Consider the following 22934-nt stretch of genomic DNA (forward strand, 5'->3'; position numbering starts at 1 on the left):
AAGGTAGGATTTTTCAGTCTGGCTAATATTATAATGTTGTGCAATTGTATATACTGGAAACTCAATAATGTTGATATATAGGATCCTATTCTCTTCAGACAGCAAGAACACGTACACACTGCGCCTATTTCAACTCAACAAAAATAGGTGATATCCATTTGCTGGATATCAGAGCAGTATCCTGACCAGAGTAACAGTCATCAGAGTAAGTCTGTCTTATTTAATGAAATGTAATTATTAAATTTAAAAATGCGTGATGAATAACTATCATCATTAATCAGAACATTCTCCATAATAGTGCCTCTACCAGAGTCTACTTGACAGTCAGCATTTTCCTTCCATGCAGTATAAACACTGGTTTTGCTTTTAAATTTGTATTCTTGTAAATTGATCCGACGAGTGCAAGACAAAAGGATTTGACAAATTGTCCTTTTTAATTCAAGCATTAGTCTGTATTAGTAAGATTATTCATATGGTTGGGGCAAATAGTTGATTACTTATTGCAATTTCGCTTCAATAATCAAATTTAAAATTATTGGGTATTTTTTAGAACAGGAATTGTGATCAGAAGGGACTTGAATATTATAACTTACTATTAAAGCTGAGCTTTAAATTATTTGCAGTGTGCCAAGAGATTTGAAGAAATGAGAAACAATGGAACCATGCCCCATATTTGTGATGAAAACAAGTGTGAAGGCAGTCCCTCTAAATCGCTAGCAACATATATTAAATCAACGCTACTGGACCATGAAGATGATGAAAAATCTAGATTATCTGTGGTGCAGAATTGCATTTCCACACCAGGTCAGTTACGCCTATTCAGTGTTTAAATCTTTATAACAGAAGGCTCATATATTTCTTATGAATTGATTCTTAAATGTGTTATTGTAGACCAAAAGAACTACATAAGTTCTACAGGTTGCAATTAATCAAAACTTTTTATTTGGGAATCGTGAGTTACAAGTTTATTTCAATGTCCTGTCTTGCTGAATACTTCTCAGGAAGCTGTAGTGTTGCATGTGGCTTGCTGAGTAATGCTCAACACTAAGTCACATAAAATTACAAGTTGCAAAGGGAATCTGTTTGACTTCTATCCCTTTTTAGATTTCTGAAAGGGCTGTCCAGTTAGTCCAACTCTTTTGCTCTTAAGACAGTGGAGCAGACTTAGCCATTTGTCCCATTACATCTACTCTGCTGTTGATGGCTGATATGTTTCTCAATCCCATTTTCCTACCTTCTACCTGTAACCTTTGATTCCCCTTATAATCACGAACCTATCTATCACAATCCAAAATACACTCAATGACCTAGCCTCCGCAGCCTCTGTGACAATACGTTCCACAGATTCACTACCCCCAGCTGAAGAAATGCTTCCTCATCTCCATTCTAAAGGGTTGTCAGTTCACTCTGACTGCTCTTGGGTCCTAGTCTCTTCTAGTAGAAACATCTCCTCCACGTCCACTCTATCCAAGCCTCTCGGTATTCTCTAAGTTTCAATGAAATATCCCTTTCATCCTTCTAAACTCTATTGAATATAGACCCTGAGTCTTTAACCACTCCTTATCTGACAAGCCCCTCATTCCCATGATCTTTCTTGTGAACACCACTGGACTCCTCCAATGTAGCACATCCTTACTTAGATACAGGGTCCAAAACTGCTCACAATATTCCAAATGTAGTCTGATCAGAGCCTTAGACACCTCCCTTTGCCTTGCAAATCTCACTTTTCCAAGTATATAACTGGTTCTTTTTTGGATGTTACTTCTAACTTTGCTTTCAACACTCTTTCACGTAGTGCATTCCACCTTCTAACAATTTATGTTAAAAGAGAATTCTGATCTCTCTTTTTGCCAACTTTTGGCTTCTGGTTGGGTTCATGTCAGTTGACCAGTTTCAATATGGGCAGCACGGTGGCACAGTGGTTAGCACTGCTGCCTCACAGCGCCAGCGACCCGGGTTCAATTCCCGACTCGGGCGACTGACTGTGTGGAGTTTGCACGTTCTCCCCGTGTCTGCGTGGGTTTCCTCCGGGTGCTCCGGTTTCCTCCCACATTCCAAAGATGTGCGATTCAGGTGAATTGGCCATGCTAAATTGCCCGTAGTGTTAGGTAAGGGGTATATGTAGGGTATGGGTGGGTTTCGCTTCGGCGGGTCGGTGTGGACTTGTTGGGCCGAAGGGCCTGTTTCCACACTGTAAGTAATTAGATTACTGAATGAATTAGATTAATCTAATCTAATCTAAAAAAAATCCCACACAAATTTGAATACCCTTCTTGAATATCTCCTTAGTCTCTCTGTTCCACTTTGTTACATTTAATTTGGGTACTATTCACTAACTGGCAACATGACAATAGTTATTAATGCATTAATTTGAAGACTTGTAACTGTTCCAGTATTGCTTCCAAGATGACTTGGCAGTTACTCAGGCAACTGAATGATGTGTAAATTAGTGACATTTTAACTTCCATTTTTGGAGGACTGTCTAAACAATATTACACATTTATGAAAGGCAATATTAATTACCTAAAAGAAATTGTTACACCATTATGGAAAGCTACTTACCATATAAAAACAGAAATAATGTGATAAAATGTTAACAAAAGCAGAATTAAGCACTTAGAATGGAGATACTTGGAGATTGTCGTCTTGTTACACTAAATTATCTTTCAATTTCAATATTTTCAGCACTTATAATTCCCACATTTTGTTTTGTTTGTTGTGGAGTAAAGCCCACATCTGCCAATGCAGACAAGCACTGATCATGCCCTATTTTGTGGGAATAGGGCCATTGAAATGACCAAAGGAGCTGCATGTGTTTAGAAGGTTGTCATAGCTACTCTGCAGAAAAGAGGTGCTACAAGGATCCACTTGAGAGTTCTTCGATGCATCCCACTCAGAATACACTTCAGCTGTTAAGTAATTCACTCAGAACTCTTATAGCCCCAATAGCTGTCATTTGTTAGATTCTAATACAATCCTTTGTAAGGAATTTTCAGAAAGTTTATTAAGTTTGTTAAGAAGCAGCAGTTTAGATTTGGTACATTTATGGGCGGCACGGTGGCACAGTGGTTAGCACTGTTGCCTCACAGCGCCTGAGACCCGGGTTCAATTCCCGCCTCAGGCGACTGACTGTGTGGAGTTTGCACGTTCTCCTCGTGTCTACGTGGGTTTCCTCCGGGTGCTCCGGTTTCCTCACACAGTCCAAAGATGTGCAGGTGAATTGGCCATGCTAAATTACCCGTAGTGTTAGGTAAGGGGTAAGTGTAGGGGTAAGGGTGGGTTGCGCACCGGCGGGTCGGTGTGGACTTGTTGGGCCGATGGGCCTGTTTCCACACTGTAAGTAATCTAATTTAGATGATAAAAAGTATATGATCCATGACAATTGAGGATGGTTCACTGATTAAATACAAGTCCAAAATGAGTTCTTGTTACAGAATCTGTCAATCTCATTAAAATTGTGACAGCAGTAGCCTGCTTTCTAGCTAAAGGTTAAGAGAACTCTTCCATCTGAAAATAGTTGATTGACAATGGTTGCTCCTTACAAGAACGGCCTGATCACTTATTGTCTAACACCTATTGCTGGAGCTGGCAGTTTATGCTGTATCAATCACCCATGTGAATCCTTCTACCCAATAAACACTGGACGACTACGCTCAACATAAAGAAACTGTTCCATTCTTTCCCACCTTCATCTGAAGGTTAGTTTTGATTTGTTTTGGGAAAGAAGCTTTGATTTTCTTAAATACTGCATTGATAATAGGATAAATATAGCACAATACAGTTCTGTAGTTCTTTGATATCAACTTAAGAAACATTGTGGCCTTGGTAGTCTTTTGAGAAAGCAATAAATGCTATGACAGAAGCAAAATGAAATCTCATTCACATAGGAAATGCTTAAAAAAAAGATCAGTTTCAAGGGACCCCAACATCTTTCCATCACATTTCACAATACCTACACCAGATACATGCCCATGATTTGAAGAAGGCCTGGAAGTCAAAATATTCTCCTCAGCCCCCAGTGCAATTTAAGCACTTGTAAATTGATTGGAAATTCTAACATGAACAGGTCCATCATAAATACTGATGCAACATTCCATAGAGCAGTAGTGAGGGAAAAATAATCTTCTATCCCTTCTCCCAGATGAAACTTAGGATTTGCATCTCAACTTTGCTCACTGTACCATGTTGTTTGAACCTGTCTTTTATTCTATGTAGTCACAGCCAAATTGTTAGTGTTGAGTACGGTAACTGTTAAATTGGAAAGGCACATAGATGGCTTGAATTACATTTTGTATTTCAAATGTTAAAGGGTAAAATTAATTGAATAATGCATTTGACTTTTTGATCAGTGCAATATAGTTCAGCTGCCTTGAGTCTGTAATGTCTAGTTTTAATACTGTTCAATATTCAAGGACGGACTGCAGTATCTTCAGGAAGAAATTGCACTCTAAAAGAAAATGGTGCAACTGATAAAGATGAAGACAAACTGGATGAAAGCCAAGGGTGGGTAATAATGATGTGTATCTATTTCTGTAAAGGGCTATAAGTGCACCTTTTCATGTTATCCTGATGAGTATACTTGTTTTATGAAATTCTTTACTGGAACATAAAAATGGCGTATTTTTGAACTGAGTCGATAGATTTAGATGAGCCAGATCCTGTTTGTGGTAGGTAAAGTGCGCAAAAATGTAAGCTATTACAATGATTTGAAAACAAATATTAATCATCTGACAGCATTTTGAAAGGCTTAAAGTTAAGACACTTTGGAATTCCATGATTCAATTTAATTATTCATTACCTTCCTTTTAATGTAACAAAATGTCTCATGGCATATTAGAGGGCAAATTGGTAGAGAAATTAGTGGCAATAACTGAGATACAGTAGAAATTTTGGAAGAAATGTAGTGTTGTGAAGATATTCGTGAAGAGAATCTGAGTCTTGAAGCCTGGAGGGTATTGTTAAGACAAGCATGTTTTCTTCCAGAGTATGAAGATTGTGAGCTTTGGTATACAGTTTCCGAATATCCACTGTGTTCCTGGAACTGTGGTGTGGTGGGATTTTGCAAGCTGGATGTTGAAATTGCTACTGCTGGGAGACTGGGATGACCAGAATATGAGTGAGCTTTGGGATAGCTTACAAACTCTAGACTCCTAAATTAGTTTAGAGTTTTCATTGCATAGAGCTGAGGAGGTTGGCAAGGAGAATGTTGGACAAATAAGATCCATGTTAGCACTTGTGCTCACAGTGCAAACAGTAGGCTTAAATTGACATAAGAACGGTTTATTCAATTGGGTACTGTCTGTGCTGCCTTGTGTTACAGGGAACCCCGCATTCTGAAACCCTTGTACTTGTGCAGGTGGTGCCTCCTTTCCACAAAGAAGATAATAAAGTCATTGCCCATTTCCAAATATTTTGTCATTTATTTTAATATATGTGTGCACTGTTTTGGTGCAAAAACAAATATTACACAAAAGCTTCATAATGTCGTTATATTTATTTCATGGTTCAGACTTTGTCCTGTTTCAGCAATTGTCAAGATTACCTTACAGCAAATGATGCAGCAATAATGTCCTCCTTTTGTGAGGCAAATGATGCAGACTGTCTTGTCTAGGAGATTTGATGGGAGCTAAAAATGTGAGACTTGAGGCAGTAGTGGTGCAGGCAAAACATCTGGGATGTTACAACTGCATTGGTTGGTTATGTATGAAATGCTGTTCCTCATGAACACAGTCATGACCTTTGAACCCAAAAGATGTATTCAGTCTTATCAACTTACAACTTAAGTGACAGCCACAACTGAAGAATGAAAGCAAGCACATTAAGATCCCAGAAAATGCCTTCATGGTGCACAGCCCAAAGTTACCACCTTTTAGTTCTAGAGTTTGGTGAAACTAGGGAGGTAGGACATGAGTTTAGTTGAGCTGAGAAAAATGGAATTGACTGCACTCCTGGTGTCTGCCCACAGTGGGAATCTGAGGTAGGGATAGGAATGGGATCATTTAGACCTGACACATTGGATGAGTGGCAGTGAGGACTTCCCTGGTTACTAATTTTTTTTAATCAAATGTTTGACGTCAGTGGTGGGCATGTTGTTGGAGGTAATCCTGAGTGTCAGGATGTACATGTATTTGGAAAGGTAAGGACTGATTAGGGACAGTCAACATGGCTTTGTGCGTGGGAAATCATATCTCACAAACTTGATTGAGTTTTTTGAAGAAGTAACAAAGAGGATTGATGAGGGTAGAGCAGTAGATGAGATCTATATGGACTTCAGTAAGGTGTTCGACAAGGTTCCCCATGGGAGACTGATTAGCAAGGTTAGATTTCACGGAATGCAGGGAGAACCAGCTATTTGGATACAGAACTGGCTCGAGGGTAGAAGACAGAGGATGGTGGTGGAGGGTTGTTTTTCAGACTGGAGGCCCGTGACCAGTGGAGTGCCACAAGGATCAGTGCTGGGCCCTCTACCTGTCATTTACATAAATGATTTGGATGCGAGCATAAGAGGTACAGTTAGTAAGTTTGCAGGTGACACCAAAATTGGAGGTGTAGTGGACAGCGAAGAGGGTTATTTCAGATTACAACAGGATCTTGACCAGATGGGCCAATGGGCTGAGAAGTGGCAGATGGAGGTCCTAGGGAGTGTTGCTGAACAAAGAGACCTTGGAGTGCAGGTTCATAGCTCCTTGAAAGTGGAGTCACAGGTGGATAGGATAATGAAGAAGGCATTTGGTATGCTTTCCTTTATTGGTCAGAGTATTGAGTACAGGAGTTGGGAGGTCATGTTGGGGCTGTACAGGACATTGGTTAGGCCACTGTTGGAATATTGTATGCAATTCTGGTCTCCTTCCTACCGGAAAGATGTTGTGAAACTTGAAAGGGTTCAGAAAAGATTTACAATGATGCTGCCAGGGTTGGAGGGTTTGAGCGACAGGGAGAGACTGAACAGGCTGGGGCTGTTTTCCCTGGATTGTCGGAGGTTAAGGGATTATAGAGGCTTACAAAATTATGAGAGGCATGGATAGGGTAAATAGGCAAAGTCTTTTCCCTGGGATGAGGGAGTCCAGAACTAGAGGGCATAGGTTTAGGGTGAGAGGGAAAAGATATAAAAGAGACCTTTAGGGCAACTTTTTAACGCAGAGGATGGTACGTGTATGGAATGAACTCCACCACTTCCTCTGGCAGGCTGGTACAATAGCAACATTTAAGAGGCGTTTGGATAGGTATATGAATAGGAAGGGTTTGGAGAGATATGGGCCGGGTACTGGCAGGTGGGACTAGATTGGGTTGGGATATCTGCACGGCATGGATAGGTTGGACTGAAGGCAAAAGTGAGGACTGCAGATGCTGGAAACCAGTTTAGATCAGAGTAGTGCTGGAACAGCACAGCGGGTTAGGCAGCATCCGAGGAGCAGGAAAATCGACACAAAAGCCCTTCATTAGGCATAGAGGGGTCTGTTTCCATGCTGTATATGTCTATGACTCTATGACTCTAACTGACTGTTGAAAGTTTATCTGTTTTCGCATTCTGACTTATGTTTTCCCTCTCATCAGCACAATATTAACGTCTAACTAATAATAAAACATAAGGTAAATGTAGGATTATTAAAAATTGATCTTTTAAAAAGTAAGCCAAGAGACATTAATGAGTTAATATGCTTTTTGTTTTAACTTTTCAGAATATGAGATTCAGAAGCAACTTGAGATACGGCAGTAATTGGTTTAATTTGGTAACTTGTCTTTCTTTACCACAATTGCCACCATTGTCATAAATATAAAATTACACAAATTTAACTTTTGCATTTTGTCCCCAGTATTTTGCAAAATAATTTTGGAAAAACTGCCAAGTAAGATTTTAAGTTTACTCAAAAATTCCAGTTAAATGGTGCGGATGCACCTGGAACATAGTACACTTTCCATATGCTCAGGCTTTAAGATCATGCTTTAGATAATAGTTGTACTATGAGAAGAACTATTAATCATTGATCGATATCTTTGGAGCATCAGAAATCTTTAAGTAATACCTTTAATGAAACTAACAAAATACATATAAGAAATAATTGTTGAAAGTAATTTAAGTTACAGCATTTTTCCATGCCAGTGTTTTTATAAATTCTACCCTGTTTAATTTCTTAAAAAAAGTAAAATGTCAGCATATGCAAAGCCTAAATGAATGTTATAACAAAGACATATGTTGAAGATTACCTGTGATAGCTTAACAGCATTCTAGTTTGAGCAGAACTTTGCTTACATTTGATTCCATGTCTTTTACTTTTCTGAGCTGTGTAGGTGCATATCATGGAACCTTGGATCCCATGTTTAAAATGTAAACCTACGTTGCTAAACGTTTGAATGCTATTTTAGCTGTATATACATCAGATCTTGTTGGTCACATATCTATGTGGCAATAATGCTAATATAATGATTTTGAAAGCTTCAGGTTCATGGTGTTTCAAACAAGATAACCTACCTAATTGTTCAAAAAAAAAAGATAAATGCAGCTGATTTGCTTGGGCTTCAATCATCAGGTTGTCTGGTCTACCAGCTGAATGTACACTGTAGCTAAAATCTTTCTTGCCACCACCAAAGCCCCTGCCCCCTGCCTTCCCCAGTCTAATTGTTACTTATAAGACCATAAGATATAGGAGCAGAATAAGGCCATTTGGCCCTTTGAGTCTGCACTGCCATTCAATCATGACTGATATGTTTCTCAACCTCATCCTCCTGCCTTCTCCCTGTACCAGTTGATCCCCTTACCAATCAAGAACTTATCTATCTCTGCCTTAAATACACTCAATAACTTGGGCCTCCATAGCCCTCTCCTGCAATGAATTCCCCAGATTAACCACCCTCTGACTGAAGAAATTCCCCTTCATCTCCGTTCTGTAGGATGGTCCCTGCAGTTTGAAGCTGTGCCCTCAGGTTTGAGTCTGTCCTGCTTGTGGAAATGTCTTCTCCACATTCACCCTATCCCAGCCTCTCACTATTCTGTAAGTTACAATTGAATTCCTCCTCATCATTTTAAACTCCATCAAGTACAGAACCAAAGTCTTCAACCACTTATCATATGATTAGCCCTTTAACCCAGAATCATTCTTGCAAGCCTCACCCGGACCCCTTCCAAGGCCAGCACGTCCTTTCATAGATATGGAGCACTACACTGCTCACAATATTCAAAATGCAGTCTGATCAGAATCTTATTCATCCTCAGCAATATATCGCTTCTCTTGTATCCTAGTCATAGCAATGTACAGCACTGAAACAGACCCTTTGGTCTGATACGTCCATGCTGACCAGATATCCCACCCCAATCTAGTCCCACCTGTCAGCACCCAGCCCATATCCCCCCTAAGGTTTCCTTTTCATATACCCATCCAGATGGCTTTTAAATGTTGCAATTATACTAGCCTCCACCACTTCCTCTGGCAACCCATTCCACACACACCGCACCCTCTGCGTGAAAAAGCTGCCCTTTAAGTCTCTTTTATATCTTTCCTCTCTCACCCTAAACCTATGCCCTCTAGTTCTGGACTGCCCCACCTCAGGGAAAAGACCTTGTCTATTTACCCTATCCATGCTCCTCATAATTTTATAAACATCTATAAGGTCAGCCTCCCTCCGGCTTTCCAGGGAAAACAGCCCCAGCCTATTGAACCTCTCTCTCTCTATAGCTCAAATTAGGCGACCCTGACAACATCCTTGTAAATCTTTTCTGAACCTTTTCAAGTTTCACGACATCCTTCTGATGGGAAGGACACCAGAATTGCATGTAATATTCCAACAGTGGCCTAACTAATGTCCTGTACAACTGCAACATGACCTCCCAACTCCTGTACTCAATACTCTGACCAATAAAGGAAAGCATACCAAACGCCTTCTTCACTTTCCTATCTATCTGCGACACCACTTTCAAGGAGCTATGAACCTGTACTCCAAGATCTCTTTGTTCAGCAACACTCCCTAGGACCTGTGTATAAGTCCTGCTAAGATTTGCTTTCACAAAATGCAGCACCTCACATTTATCTCCATCTGCCACTCCTCAGCCCATTGGCCCATATGATCAAGATCCCATTGAAATCTGAGGTAACCTTCTTCGCTATCCGCTGCACCTCCAATTTTGGTGTAATCTGCAAACTTACTAACTATACCTCCTTTGTTCATGTCCCAGTCATTTGTATAAATGACAAAAAGTAGATGACCCACCACCGATCCTTGTGGCACTCCATTGGCCACAGGCCTCCAGTCTGAAAAAGTCCCTCCACCACCACCCTCTGTCTTCTACCTTTTTGAGCCAAATAGCTTCTGTACCCAAATAGCTAGTTCTCTCTGTATTCAATGAGGTCTAACCTTGCTGACCAATCTCCCATTGGGAACCTTGTCGAACGCCTTACTGAAGTCCAAATAAATCATGTCTACTGCTGTGCCCTCATCGATCCTCTTTGCTACTTCTTCAAAAAACTCATTCAAGTTTATGAGATATGATTTCCCACAAAGCCATGTTGACTTTGCCCTTCCAAATGCATGTATATCCTGTCCCTCAGGATTCCCTCCAACAACTTGCTCACCACCAACGTCAGGCTCACCAGTCTATAATTCCCTGGCTTGTCTTTACCACCTTTCTTAAATAGTGGCACCACATTAGCCAACCTTCAGTTTTCTGATACCTCACCTGTGACTATTGATGATACAGATATCTCAGCAAGGGGCCCAGCAATCACTTCCCTAGCTTCCCATAGAGTTCTAGGGTACACCTGATCAGGTCCTAGGGATTTATCCACTTTTATGTATTTCAAGACATCCAGGACTTTCTCTTCTGGAATATAGACATTTTTCATGATGTCTCCATGTATTTCCCTACATTCTATGTCTCCCAGGTCCTTTTCCACAGTAAACACTGATGCAAAATACTCATTTAGTATCTCCCCCATCTCCTGCGATTTCACACAAAGGCTGTTGATCTTTGAGGGGCCCTGTTCTCTCCCAAGTTACCCTTTTGTCTTTAATGTATTTGCAAAAACCCTTTGGATTCTCCTTAAACCTATTTGCCAAAGCTATCTCATGTACCCTTGTTGCAGCTGCCAGTCCTGTCCATCCCTGAGGCGCATTTCAGTAATAGCTATGATACCCCAGTCCCATGTTCCTAACCATGCCCTGAGTTCATCTGCCTTCCATATTAGGCCTCTTGTATCGAAATAATAAATGGAGTTTAATTTATCACTCCTACCTTGTTCACTGCTTTATCCCTGCCTGCCCTGACTGTTTGACTTGCTTCTTGTCTCAATTGTACCAGTCTCAGATTGATCTCTTTCCTCTCTATTTCCTTCTTGTACAGGTCACTTCTACCCCAGAAGAGATTCCAGTGATCCAAAAATGTGAATCCTTCTCCCATACACCAGCTCCTCAGCCATTCATTCATTTGCTCCATCCTCTTATTTCTACCCTCACTAGCTCGTAGCACCGGAAGTAATCCAGATATTACTACTCTTGAGGACCTCCTTTTTAAATTCCTGCCTAACTCTCTTTTTTCTCCCTTCAGAATCTCATCATTTTCCCCTCCTATATCATTGGTTCCAATGTGTACAATGACATCCTGCTGGCCCCTCTCCCCCTTGAAATTATTTTGCACCCTCTTTGAATATCCTTGATCCTGGCACCAGAGTGGCAACACACCATTCTCATTTTTCACACAAAGGCCACCTTGCTGATCTTCGAGGGGTCCTATTCTCTCCCAAGTTACCCTTTTGTCCTTAATGTATTTGCCAAAACCCTTTGGATTCTCCTTAAACCTATTTGCCAAAGCTATCTCATGTACTCTTTTTTGCAGCTGCCAGTCCTGTCCATCTGAGGCACATTTCAGTAATAGCTATGATATCCCAGTCCCATGTTCCTAACTGTGCCCTGAGTTCATCTGCCTTCCAGGTTAGGCCTCTTGTATCAAAATAAATGCAGTTCAATTTATCAGCCCTACATTGAGAATATTCTGCACCCTCTTTGAGATATCCTTGATTCTGGCACCAGAGAGGCAACACACCATTCTGATTTTTCACTGCTGGCCACGGATACGTCTGTTTACGCCTAACACAATCGATCTCTTGGAACCCGACCCTCATTGCATTAGAGCCAGTCTCGATACCAGAAATGTGGCTGTTGGTGCTACATTCCCCTGAAAATCCACCACCTCCTACATTTTCCAAAACAGCATACTTGTGTGAAATGGGGATAGCCACAGAAGACTCCTGCACTACCTCCCTACCTCTCTTACCTTTTTCCTGGAGTTAACCCACCTATGTGACTGTGTATCTGCAGCTTTTCTCCCTTCCTATAACTGTCCTCTATCACATCCCCTAGCTCTTGTAAGTTTCTCCCTCTCCCTCTCCCTCTCCTCCAACACCTAAAATACCTCATAACAAAGAGCTGCCCGTTACAGCCAGACATGTTTCCCACAGAAGTGGCGTTTCCATAAGGGATGGCATTACAGCTGTACTGAGGGAGGATATTCCCAGGAATACATCTAGGGAAGTTATTTGGGTGGGAGAAAGTGAGGACTGCAGATGCTGGACTACGAGAGTTGAAAAATGTGGTGCTGGAAAAACACAACAAGCCAGGTAGCATCCAAAGAGCAAGAGAATTGACGTTCTTCAGGAATGCTTTCGTTTGGGCATAAGCCCTTCTTCAGGAATGAGGCTGGTGTGCCAAGCGGGCTGAGATAAAAGGTAGAAGGGAAGGAGTTTGGGAGAGGGGCACTGGGAATAAGATAGGTGGAAGGAGGTGAGGATGAGGGTGATAAGTCGGAGAGGGGGTGGGGGCGGAGAGGTCGGGAAGAAGGTTGCAGGTCAAGATGGCGGTGCTGAGTCTGAGGGTTGGGACTGAGATAAGGTGGGGGGACGGGAAATGAGGAAGCTGGAGAAATCTACATTCATCCCTTGTGGTTGGAGGGTTTCTCGGCGAAAGATGAGGCGCTCTTCCTCCAGGCATCATGTGGCCAGGGTCTGGAGGCCAAGGACCTACATATCATTGGTGGAGTGGGAGGGGGAGATAAAGTGTTCAGCCACGGGGCGGTTTGATTGGTTGGTGCGGGTGTCCCAGAGGTGTTCCCTGAAACATTCTGCAAGTAGGCAGCCTGTCTCCCCAATGTAAAGGAGACCACATCGGGTGCAGTGGATATAGTAAATGATGTGTGTGGAGGTGCAGATGAATTTGCGACGGATATAGAAGGATCCATTGGGGCCTTGGAGGGAGGTGAGGGGGGAGGTGTGGGCACGGATTTTGCACTTCTTGCGGTTGCAGGAGAAGGTGCTGGGAGTGGAGGTTGGGTTGGTGGCGGGTGTGGACCTGACGAAGGAGTCACGGAGGGAGTGGTCTCTCCTGAATGCTGATAAGGGTGGAGAGGGAAATATATCTCTGGTGGTGGGGTCTGTCTGGAGGTGGCGGAAATGATGGAGGATGATACGATGTATCTGGAGGTTGGTGGGGTGGAAGGTGAGGACCAGTGGGGTTCTGTCCTGGTTGCGAATGGAGGGGCGGGATCAAGGGCGGAGGTGCGGGAAGTGGAGGAAATGCGGTGGAGAGCGTCGTCGAGGGGAAATTGCAGTCTTTGAAGAAGGAGGCCATTTGAGTTGTTCGGTAGTGGAATTGGTCCTCCTGGGAGCAGATGCGGCGAAGGAATTGGGAATATGGGATGGCATTTTACAGGGGGCAGGGTGGGAGGAGGTGTAATCTAGGTAGCTGTGGGAGTCGGTCGGTTTGTAGTAAATGTCTGCGTTGAGTCGGTCGCCCGAGATAGAAGTTATTTGGGTGGAACTGAGGAATAATCAAGTGATGATCATCTTATTGGGATTGTGTTATAGACCCCCTAACAGAAAATTGAGAAACAAATTTGTAAGGAGGTGTCAGTTATCTGTAAGAATAATAGGGTGGTTATGGTAGGGGATTTTAACTTAGACTGGGACTGCCATAATGTTAAGGGTTTAGATGGAGAGGAATTTAAATACAAGAAAACTTTCCGATTCAGTGAATCACTCTGGTGGATGTACCTACTAGGGAAGGTGCAAAATTGACCTACACTTGGGAAATAAAGCAGGGCAGGTGACTGATGTGCCAGTGGGGGAGCACTTTGGTGCCAGCGACCATAATTCTATTAGTTTTAAATTAGTGATGGAAATCATAGACCAGATCTAAACGCAGAAGTTCTAAAACAGAGGAAAGCTAATTTTGATGGTATTTGGCAAGAACTTTCAAAAGCTGATTGAGGGCAGATGTTCGCAGGTAAAGGATAGCTGAAAAATAGGAAGCCTTCAGAAATTAGATTACTAGAGTTTAGAGACAGCATATTCCAGTTAGGGTGAAATGAAAGGCTAGTAGATGTAGGGAAAGCTGGATGACTAGAGAAATTGAGCATTTGGTTAAGAAAAAAAAGGAAGCATATGCCATGTATAGACAGGATAGATTGGGTGAATCTTTAATGAATGTTAACATTGCATTTGCCTTCCTAACTGCCAACCGAACCATGCCAACCTGAAGAGAATCCTGAACTAGGCCCGTTAAGTCCCTTTGTGTTTCTGATTTCCAAAGCCTTTCACCATTAGTAGAAAGTAAAGAGGTCTCGTCTATTTTCTCAAAGTGCATAAACTCACACTTTACCACATTGTATTCCATCTACCACTTTGCCCACTTTGCCCACTTTACTAGCTTATCTAAGTCCTTCTGCAGCCACCCACTTCCTTAATGCTGCCTGTCCCTCCACCTATCTTTGTCAACTGCAAACTTAGCAGCAATGTTCTCAGTTCCTTTGTCCAGATTGTTAGTATATAACATGAAAGCTGTGCTCGCGACATGGACCCTTGTGGAATTCCACAAGTCACCAGCTCCCATCCTAAAAAAGACCCCTTAATCACCACTCTCTGTCTTCTGCCCATCAACAAATCCTCTGTCCACACCAACACCTTACCCCATAATCTCTTATTTAGCAGCCTCCTCTGTGGCACCTTATCAATGCCTCCGATAAATCCAAATAGATTAAACCCATTTGCTTTCCTTTGTCTCAAGTGTTCATTACCTCCTCAAAGAATTCCAATGGATTTGTCAGGTATGACCTCCTCTTGACAATGCTATGCTGAATTTGCCCTTTACTAGCACTTTCAAATACTCTGCAGTCTCATTCTTAATAATGGACTCTAAAATCTTATCAATGACTGAGGTCAGGCTAACTGGCCTGTAGATTCCAGTGTTCTGACTCCCTCCCTTCTTAAACAAGGGTATTAGATTAGCCATTTTCCACTTCTCTGGGACACTTCCTGAAAGATCACCACCAATGCCTCTAATATCTCCTCAGCTGTCTCCTTCAGAACTATGGGTGTAGTCCATCTGGTCTGGGTGATATATCACTTTCAGACCTTTCAACTTCCCCAGCATCTTCTCCTTAATGATGACCACTCCACTCTCACCTTTGCCTTCTGATTCTCTTTAAATTCTGGTATGCTGCTGGTGTCTTCACTATGAAAACTGATAAAAAGTATCTGTTCAGTTCTTACAGTTCACCATTACTATGTGTCTGGTCTCTTTTCCAGTGATCCTGTGTCCACTCTTGCCACTGTCTTAACCTTTTTAGATACCTAAAAGATCTCTTGCAATCTAATGTTATTGGCTAGCTTACTCTTATATTTTAACTTCTCACCCCTTATTGTTTTTATTTAGTTGTCCTCTGCTTGTTTTTAAAGGCTTCCCAATAATCTTCACCACACTGTCTTTATCGCATCTTCGCTTCCCTTGTCAGTCATGGTTGCCTCATTCTCCCCATAGTATGTTTCCTCAGAAACTCTTGCCATTGCTTCTCTATTGTCTTCCCTCGATCATTTACCCCCCTAGGGATTCCTTCACCTTAATGTCTCATTACATAATGCCAAATCTAGAAATGTCTTTTCCAAAGTGGGCCTTCCCACAAGCTGCTCTGAAAACCATCTCGTATACATTCCACAGATTTGTTTTCTTGAGACTTGCCAGCAACTTGATTTTCCCAGTCAACCTGTTTATTGAAGTCCCCAATCATGATTGTGATAGTGTCTTTCTTACATGCTGTTTCTAACTGCTGATTTATTTTGTTCTCCATATCGTGACTACTGTTAGGAAGCCTGTACATGACTCCCATCATGCTTTTTTGATGCGATTCAACAACTCTACCCACACTGATTCTAGGCCTTCCACTTCTTCCACGTCACTTGTTGCTTTCGATTTAATTTAATTTCATTTCTTACAAAGAAGGTTCAATTATTAATCAGTAGATTATTAATTCTTTTTATTTTAGTCCTTAGCTACTCATATTCCCTCAGCAGAATCTCTCTTCATTCCACCTATGTCATTGGTCCCTACATAATCATAACAACTGATTCTTTTCCCTCCCAATCCAATTTCTTCTGCAGTCCAGATGAGATATCCTGAATCCAGACTCCCTGAATTCAAGGTAATTAATCTAAGAGGTGTGACTGTCTCCTGAAACAGTGTCCGGGTAACTCTTCTCCCTTGCTGATACATTGCAGTATTCAAAGCTCAGACTGTAGCTCACCAACACTGCTCAGAGTTCCTCAAGCAATCAACAATTATTTATATGTGGTCAATATGAACCACAATGGGGTCCATCAGCTTCCACATCATGCAATTACAAAACATCGCCTGTCCCAGCATCTTTTTTTTCAGTTCCTTATTCCTTAGATCTTTTTTAAAAAATTGTACTGGTGATATATTTTGACATGTGTAAGTATTTCCCCTATTAACCTCCAATCTCCAAATAACCTATATTAGATCGTCAAATTATTAGCTAACACCAACCAATGAACCTATGGTGTGTTACTGCTTTGTGTTGGGCCCCTGATCCTGAGCTTCAATTTATCCAGTTAAAACAACCTAACAAATGATGAGCCAAAAAAAAACAAGCAAAAAGCACCGGTTCCCCTCGGTACCAAATGCCCAAATTGTCTCCAGAGTCCCTAAACTATATATTCACTCAAGCTGTGATTCACTCTTGACGGAATATGTCATTCCTGTTTGTGTGAAGCTTACTGATCATGTGTTTTCACTATTGTTGATTTAAGAAATTAAGTCTGCACAGGTGAGTGGACTTGTGGTAGAACTAGTGCTGCAAACTTATAAAAATGTTACAGCAAATAAGATGCAAAGCCTCTTAGGGAGTTCACTTTCAATACTTAAGCTAATGCAAATCTTGGTTCCTTTTCAATTACAGTTGTAAGCAGTTGAAAATGGGAACCATGTCTCTTTTATAGCCATTGTTTTAAGATGCTTTTATTTTCATAAAAGGCCCAACATGGTAATCCATGTTTGTGATGAATCCAAAAACCTGAAGCGTGATTTTGTTTGTCCTCGGAATCTACTAGTCAGTGAGATGAAGTACTTTGCTGAGTATCTATCTGTTGATGCACAACGCTGGCAGGAAGTAGACATATCGGTGCACTGTGATGTCCATATCTTTGCCTGGTTGATGAGCTATGTGAAGAGGAAACTAAAACATCAAGGACAAACTGAACAACCAGAATTAGGTAGGTTATAGGGTTGCATATTGTTTAGAAAATGCTTGTACAGTACAAATTTAGTTAATTTGTAACTGAGCTAAATATTTGTCAGTGGCAATGTAATTATGCATATTCTTATCTTTTTCCTGTGATGTTATTACTTTATAAACCCCTCCCCCATAATTCCAAATCTCTTCAAAAAGTTATACATTTTGTTCTCATAAATAGTGCCTGCTTTAAATGCTTTTACAGCTCTTCATCCACACTGTTTTTCACTGTTACAAAACATTTAAAACAAAAAGCCTTAATTTAAACACTAATTAGGGTATATCACTTTTAAATATTTTGTAATCAAGAACTGTGTTTGTATCTCATGATGTTTCTGCTTCATTTATTTTTCTTTGTCATGCTGTGTTGTATGCATATGTTGATAAGTAATACTGTCTTTTACCAGATTGAAAGTGAGGACTGCAGATGCTGGAGATCAGAGCTGAAAATGTGTTGCTGGAAAAGCGCAGCAGGTCAGGCAGCATCCAAGGAACAGGAGAGTCGATGTCGACTCTCCTGCTCCTTGGATGCTGCCTGATCTGCTGCACTTTTCCAGCAACACATTTTCAGCTTTTACCAGATTGACCATCATTCAGTTTTTATTTACTACTTATTGATCATAAACAAGGTTGTGTTTTAAATTACCCTATTGTTACATTAAAGGGAAAATGAGAAAGCTGAGTAGATTATAAATAATGCAATAAAGTTTAAATTTAACTCTTTTAAAAGTCAATCTAATCATTCGAATTAAGCCTCATAAATTCAGGTTGGTCTGGAATTACAATATACAGTGTATCTCAAATCTTAAGTGAAAAATTATGTATCGCAGTGCAGCCAAACCTGAATTAAGGCAGAACAAATTATGTTGTTATTGCAGACTTTCTGTCTTAAAGAATTTGAACAGCAACTGAGAGACAGTGAGTGTAAAAGAACAGCAGCTACTCTGGTCAGCATGGGAAATGTTTTATATTATCTTCTGTACCGGACAAAGAGAATCCTGGGGAAAGTTGATCAAAGAGAACAAATCTGCAGTAATTTGAGGACAATTGGAATAGAAGGGAAAAGAATCGCTGGTAGGCCGTACTGCTGAAAGTCAGTTCAAAAAGTTGAGGCAAATGTTTGGTTTTAGGATGTTAAAACAGTGAAACAGAGTTTGAACCCCTTGGAAACTGATAGCAAGGGTAGACTGTTCTCTATAAAAACTGCAGTCCTGTGGAGTGCCTTGCTAGCTGTCTCCGTGGGATATGCTGAAGTCCTAAAAGCCACCGAGTCGTCCTCAATGCAGTGTATTCCTTTTTGTTACACACAGGTGATTCTTGGGTTTCTCTGAGAGGAGCTTCTTCATGATTACCTGTTTGAATCTCAAGACATTGTTATTCTTCTGAACCTTCTTGCTCTGAGTGTCGAGGGGTGATGGTTTGTTGTATTCAGCTTTGAAGTAATAAAACAACAGCCAGTCCAACTGTTGTTGTTGTTGTTGTTGTATCTGTCTTTGTTTGCACTCATCTTATCTGTCCTTATGCCTGATGATTCTTAATTAGCTGTCAAAGCGTAGAGAATCCAAGACATTGAATTGAATTGAATTGAATTTATCATCACATGTACTGAGGCACAATGAAAAGTTTTGTCTTGCGAGCAATATAGGCAGATCACACAGTTAAGTAGCATAGGTAAATAATAGGTAAACAGCGGCAAAAACAAAAACACAGGTACAGGTGAATGCTAAGAGTTTGTGATTCCATTCAGTATTCTAAAAACAGTAGGGTAGAAACTGTTTCAAAACCAGTTATTGCGTGTGTTCAGGCTTCTGTACCGTCTCCCCGATCGTAGAGGTTGTAGAAAAGTATTGCCAGGGTGGGATGGATCTTTGAGAATACTGGCGGTCTTTCCTTAACTATGCTAGATGGATTCTGTAGATGGGAAGTTGGCCTTTGTGCTTGTTCGGGCCAAGTTCACCACTCTCTGTAACCGTCTCTGATCTTGAATGGTACAGTTACCATACCAGGTAGTGATACATCCAGACAGAATACTCTCGATGGCACACCTATAAACATTGGCAAAGGTATTTGCCGTCATGCCAAATTTTCTCAGGTGCCTGATGAAGATGTTGGGCCTTTGTAACCAGTACATCCACATGAAGAATCCAAGAAAACTTGTTTTTGATGACCACTCCCAGAACCTTGACACTCTCCACTCGTTCCACCTCTGTGCTGTTAATGTGTAGAAGGGCACGAGTAACATCCCGCTGAAAGTCAACAATGAGTTCCTTGGTTTTGCACACTTAATAAATTCTACATATCTTACTGTGATGAGTGACACTGAAAACTATACTGGTGATCAAGAGTTCACTTTGGCACACATCTTTAACAAGAGGAAGCCATTGCTGTTTCAACCGCCAACCCTAATTTTTTTCAGTGCTCCCTTCCCATGCCTGATGATCTGCACAAACTCTTGCATTGAAGTGACCAAACATTTCTGACTTTGGCAATTAAGGCATGGAGGTCATTGTAGAATTTATCCTTGACTTAATTAGGTTGATCATGTTAGAAGATATGCACTGATGAGAGTTGCTTGCCTCTTGCGATGCAGGGGAAGTTTAAGCACCATCACAATACCTTGAAAAGGCATGTTATCATATTGATAGTTAATGACAGCAAATCTCATACCATTGTTTTTTCTCATGTTCACACCAAATGAATGTGTAACGTACAACAATTTCCTTGAGCTGACCATTCTAATTTATGCATATTTTGTTAGGGCTTTACTTTAGCCAGTTCCCTACCACCAAGAGCAGTTCTACTGCAATGGCCTGAGCGGTGCAATTCATCCCTTACACTCCATATGCGATAGACTGCTCAGAATGTACAATATACTGACAGATAATAGTGTATTTACAGCTCATGCCATGAAATGATTTGCAACAATTTTGAGGTTCTAGTAAATGAGATTTGGATATCAAGAAAGCATAATAGGTACATGAACATCATAACTTTATTTACTAAATTTGAGTTCATATTCTGAAATGTGTAATAGAGATTGCTTTGCCTAAATAGAAAAATTGGTCTAACTAGATGCCTTGTTTACTGTGTTATACTACGGACATCATAAAGGGGAACAAGCCTTTGCTAAGTCATTTGTGACCCACTCCAAGCAGTGCTGACAAGTGGAGATTAAGATATATTCTCTGATTGTTTGATTGACATCAAGGGGGTATGAGCATCTGAATAGGTTAACACCTGCCATGCAGTAGTATGTCTGTTTCTGAGGTTAGAGAGATTTTGGTCCCAATGAGTGGAAGCTATGATTTAGTCTCTCAATTTTAGTTTGATGTTCCCTGGAATTCCTGGAGACTATTGATTTGTAAAGATTGAACAGGATTGTTTAATCTGATTGAACTCTGCTACTAGAATGTACCTCAGAGTTAAATAACATTGAGGAATGCAGTTGCAAACCATCTTAAGAACTCTTCTGAGTAATTGGCACAGGAATCTCATGGGTTAGCACCTGTCCTTGGGAGAACAACATGATCAGACACCATGGAAATGCTCTGCATTTCTCAATATAACTACAATCAGTGGCTGTCACCCCAGAGATTTAAGTTTGACATAAATCCAAATCAAATTAATGATTAATAACATCAACTAGTTGCTCACAAGGAAAATTAGAATTATAGAGTCATACAGCACGGAAACAGATCCTTTAGTCCAAACAGTCCATGCCATCTTTAATCCTGCCTGCACTTGGCCCTTAGCTGTCCAAACATTTCTTATTCATGTACTTATCCAAATGTCTTTTAAATGTTGTAACTGGACCTGTGTCCACCACTTCCTCTAGAAGTTAATTTCACATGCGAGCTACTCTTTGTAAAAAGAAAAGTTGTCACTCATGTCATTTTATATTTTTCTCTTCTCACCTTAAATGTAGCGGGGTCAAGAGTGTGGTGCTGGAAAAGCACAGCAGGTCAGGCAGCATCCGAGGAGCAGCAAAATTGACATTTTGGTCATAAGGCCTTCATCAGGAATGAGGCTTGTGGGCCGGGGGACTGACGTAACCTAAACCCCTATCAATGTTATCTACTGTATCCATTGAGCCCGATGTGGTCTCTTCTACATCGGGGAGTCAGGATGCCTCCTTTTGGATCATTTCAGAGAGCATCTCTGGGACACCTGCACCAACAAACCCCACTGTCTCCTGGCCGAACACTTCAACTCCCATTCCCACGCCGCCAAGGACATGCAGGTCCTGGCCTCCTCCCTTGCCAAACCATTACCACCGGACACCTGAAGGAAGAACGCTTTGTATTCCGTCTTGGGACCCTGCAATCACACCGGTTCAATGTGGATTTTGTCAGTTTCCTCATTTTCCCTCACCCCACATTATATCAGTCCCAAGCCTTCAATTCTGCACCGCCCTCTTGACCTGTCCATTATCTTTCCCATCTATCAGCTCCACCCTCCTCTCCAACCTATCACCTTCTCCCACACCTTCATGTACCTATTGCATTCACAGCTACCTTCCCCCAACTCCACCCACTTCCCATTTATCTCTCAGCCTCCCAGCTGTCAAGCCTCATTTCTGATGAAGGGAGTATGCATGAAACATTGATTCTCCTGCTCCTCGGATGCTGCATGACCTGCTATGCTTTTCCGGCACCGGACACTTGACCCTGATCTACAGCATCTGCGGTCCTCACTTTCTCCTCCTTTAAAAAATGCCCCCTTGTCTTGAAATCCCCCACCCTATTCACTTGCCATTCACCTTATCTTTACTCCTCATGATTTTATAAATCTCTATAAGGTCACCCCTCAAACACCACCTTTCCAGTGAAAAATGTCACAGCCAATCCAGACTCTCCTTTATCAATCAAATCCTCCAATCCTGACAATTTTCTGGTAAATCTTTTCTGAACCCTCTCCAGCTTAATAATATCCTTCCTATAACAGGGCAACCAAAACTGGACACAGTACTCTCTACGAAACCTCACCAACATTCTCTACAACCTCAACATGATGTCTCAACCTCTATACTCAAAGGTCTAAGCAACAAAGGCAGGAAATTAGATACTGCTTGCAGGAGTGGCTGGGAAAGTATGTGAGAGTTGTGATACTTCATGGAGTTGGACCCAGTATCTTCAAGCAGAAGTTGTTTCTTCACTTGTTCTTGGCTACCCAGGTTTCCAACTTTCTGACACCAGTTTTCTTGGCCAAGGAGCAATGCTGTCACTGGTTCAAGAGCAGAATGGATTGCAAGTGGTGAAAAGAATGTGGCAAAGTACTCCAATATGAAACACTTTTAGTTTTGAGGTGGACTATTTTCTTAGAAGTTCAGAGACATGCTCATTTCCTCCAAGACCCACTTTGTTTCCCT

The 22934-nt window shown here is 41.3% G+C and overlaps 1 protein-coding gene across 6 annotated transcripts in view; it reads left to right on the forward strand.

Annotated features, from left to right (window-relative positions):
* The window catches only part of sanbr (SANT and BTB domain regulator of CSR), a 286180-nt gene that overhangs the window by 37608 nt on the left and 225638 nt on the right, over positions 1 to 22934 (forward strand). For all 6 annotated transcript variants that reach the window (XM_060830959.1, XM_060830958.1, XM_060830957.1 and 3 more), the window contains 3 exons: positions 624 to 804; positions 4413 to 4503; positions 17308 to 17546. In XM_060830959.1, the coding sequence (XP_060686942.1) occupies positions 645 to 804; positions 4413 to 4503; positions 17308 to 17546 (490 nt within the window). In that variant the 5' untranslated portion in view covers positions 624 to 644. The remainder of the gene's footprint in view (positions 1 to 623; positions 805 to 4412; positions 4504 to 17307; positions 17547 to 22934) is intronic.

Source organism: Hemiscyllium ocellatum, chromosome 10, assembly GCF_020745735.1.
Source record: "Hemiscyllium ocellatum isolate sHemOce1 chromosome 10, sHemOce1.pat.X.cur, whole genome shotgun sequence".
NCBI classification, from domain to species: domain Eukaryota; kingdom Metazoa; phylum Chordata; class Chondrichthyes; order Orectolobiformes; family Hemiscylliidae; genus Hemiscyllium; species Hemiscyllium ocellatum.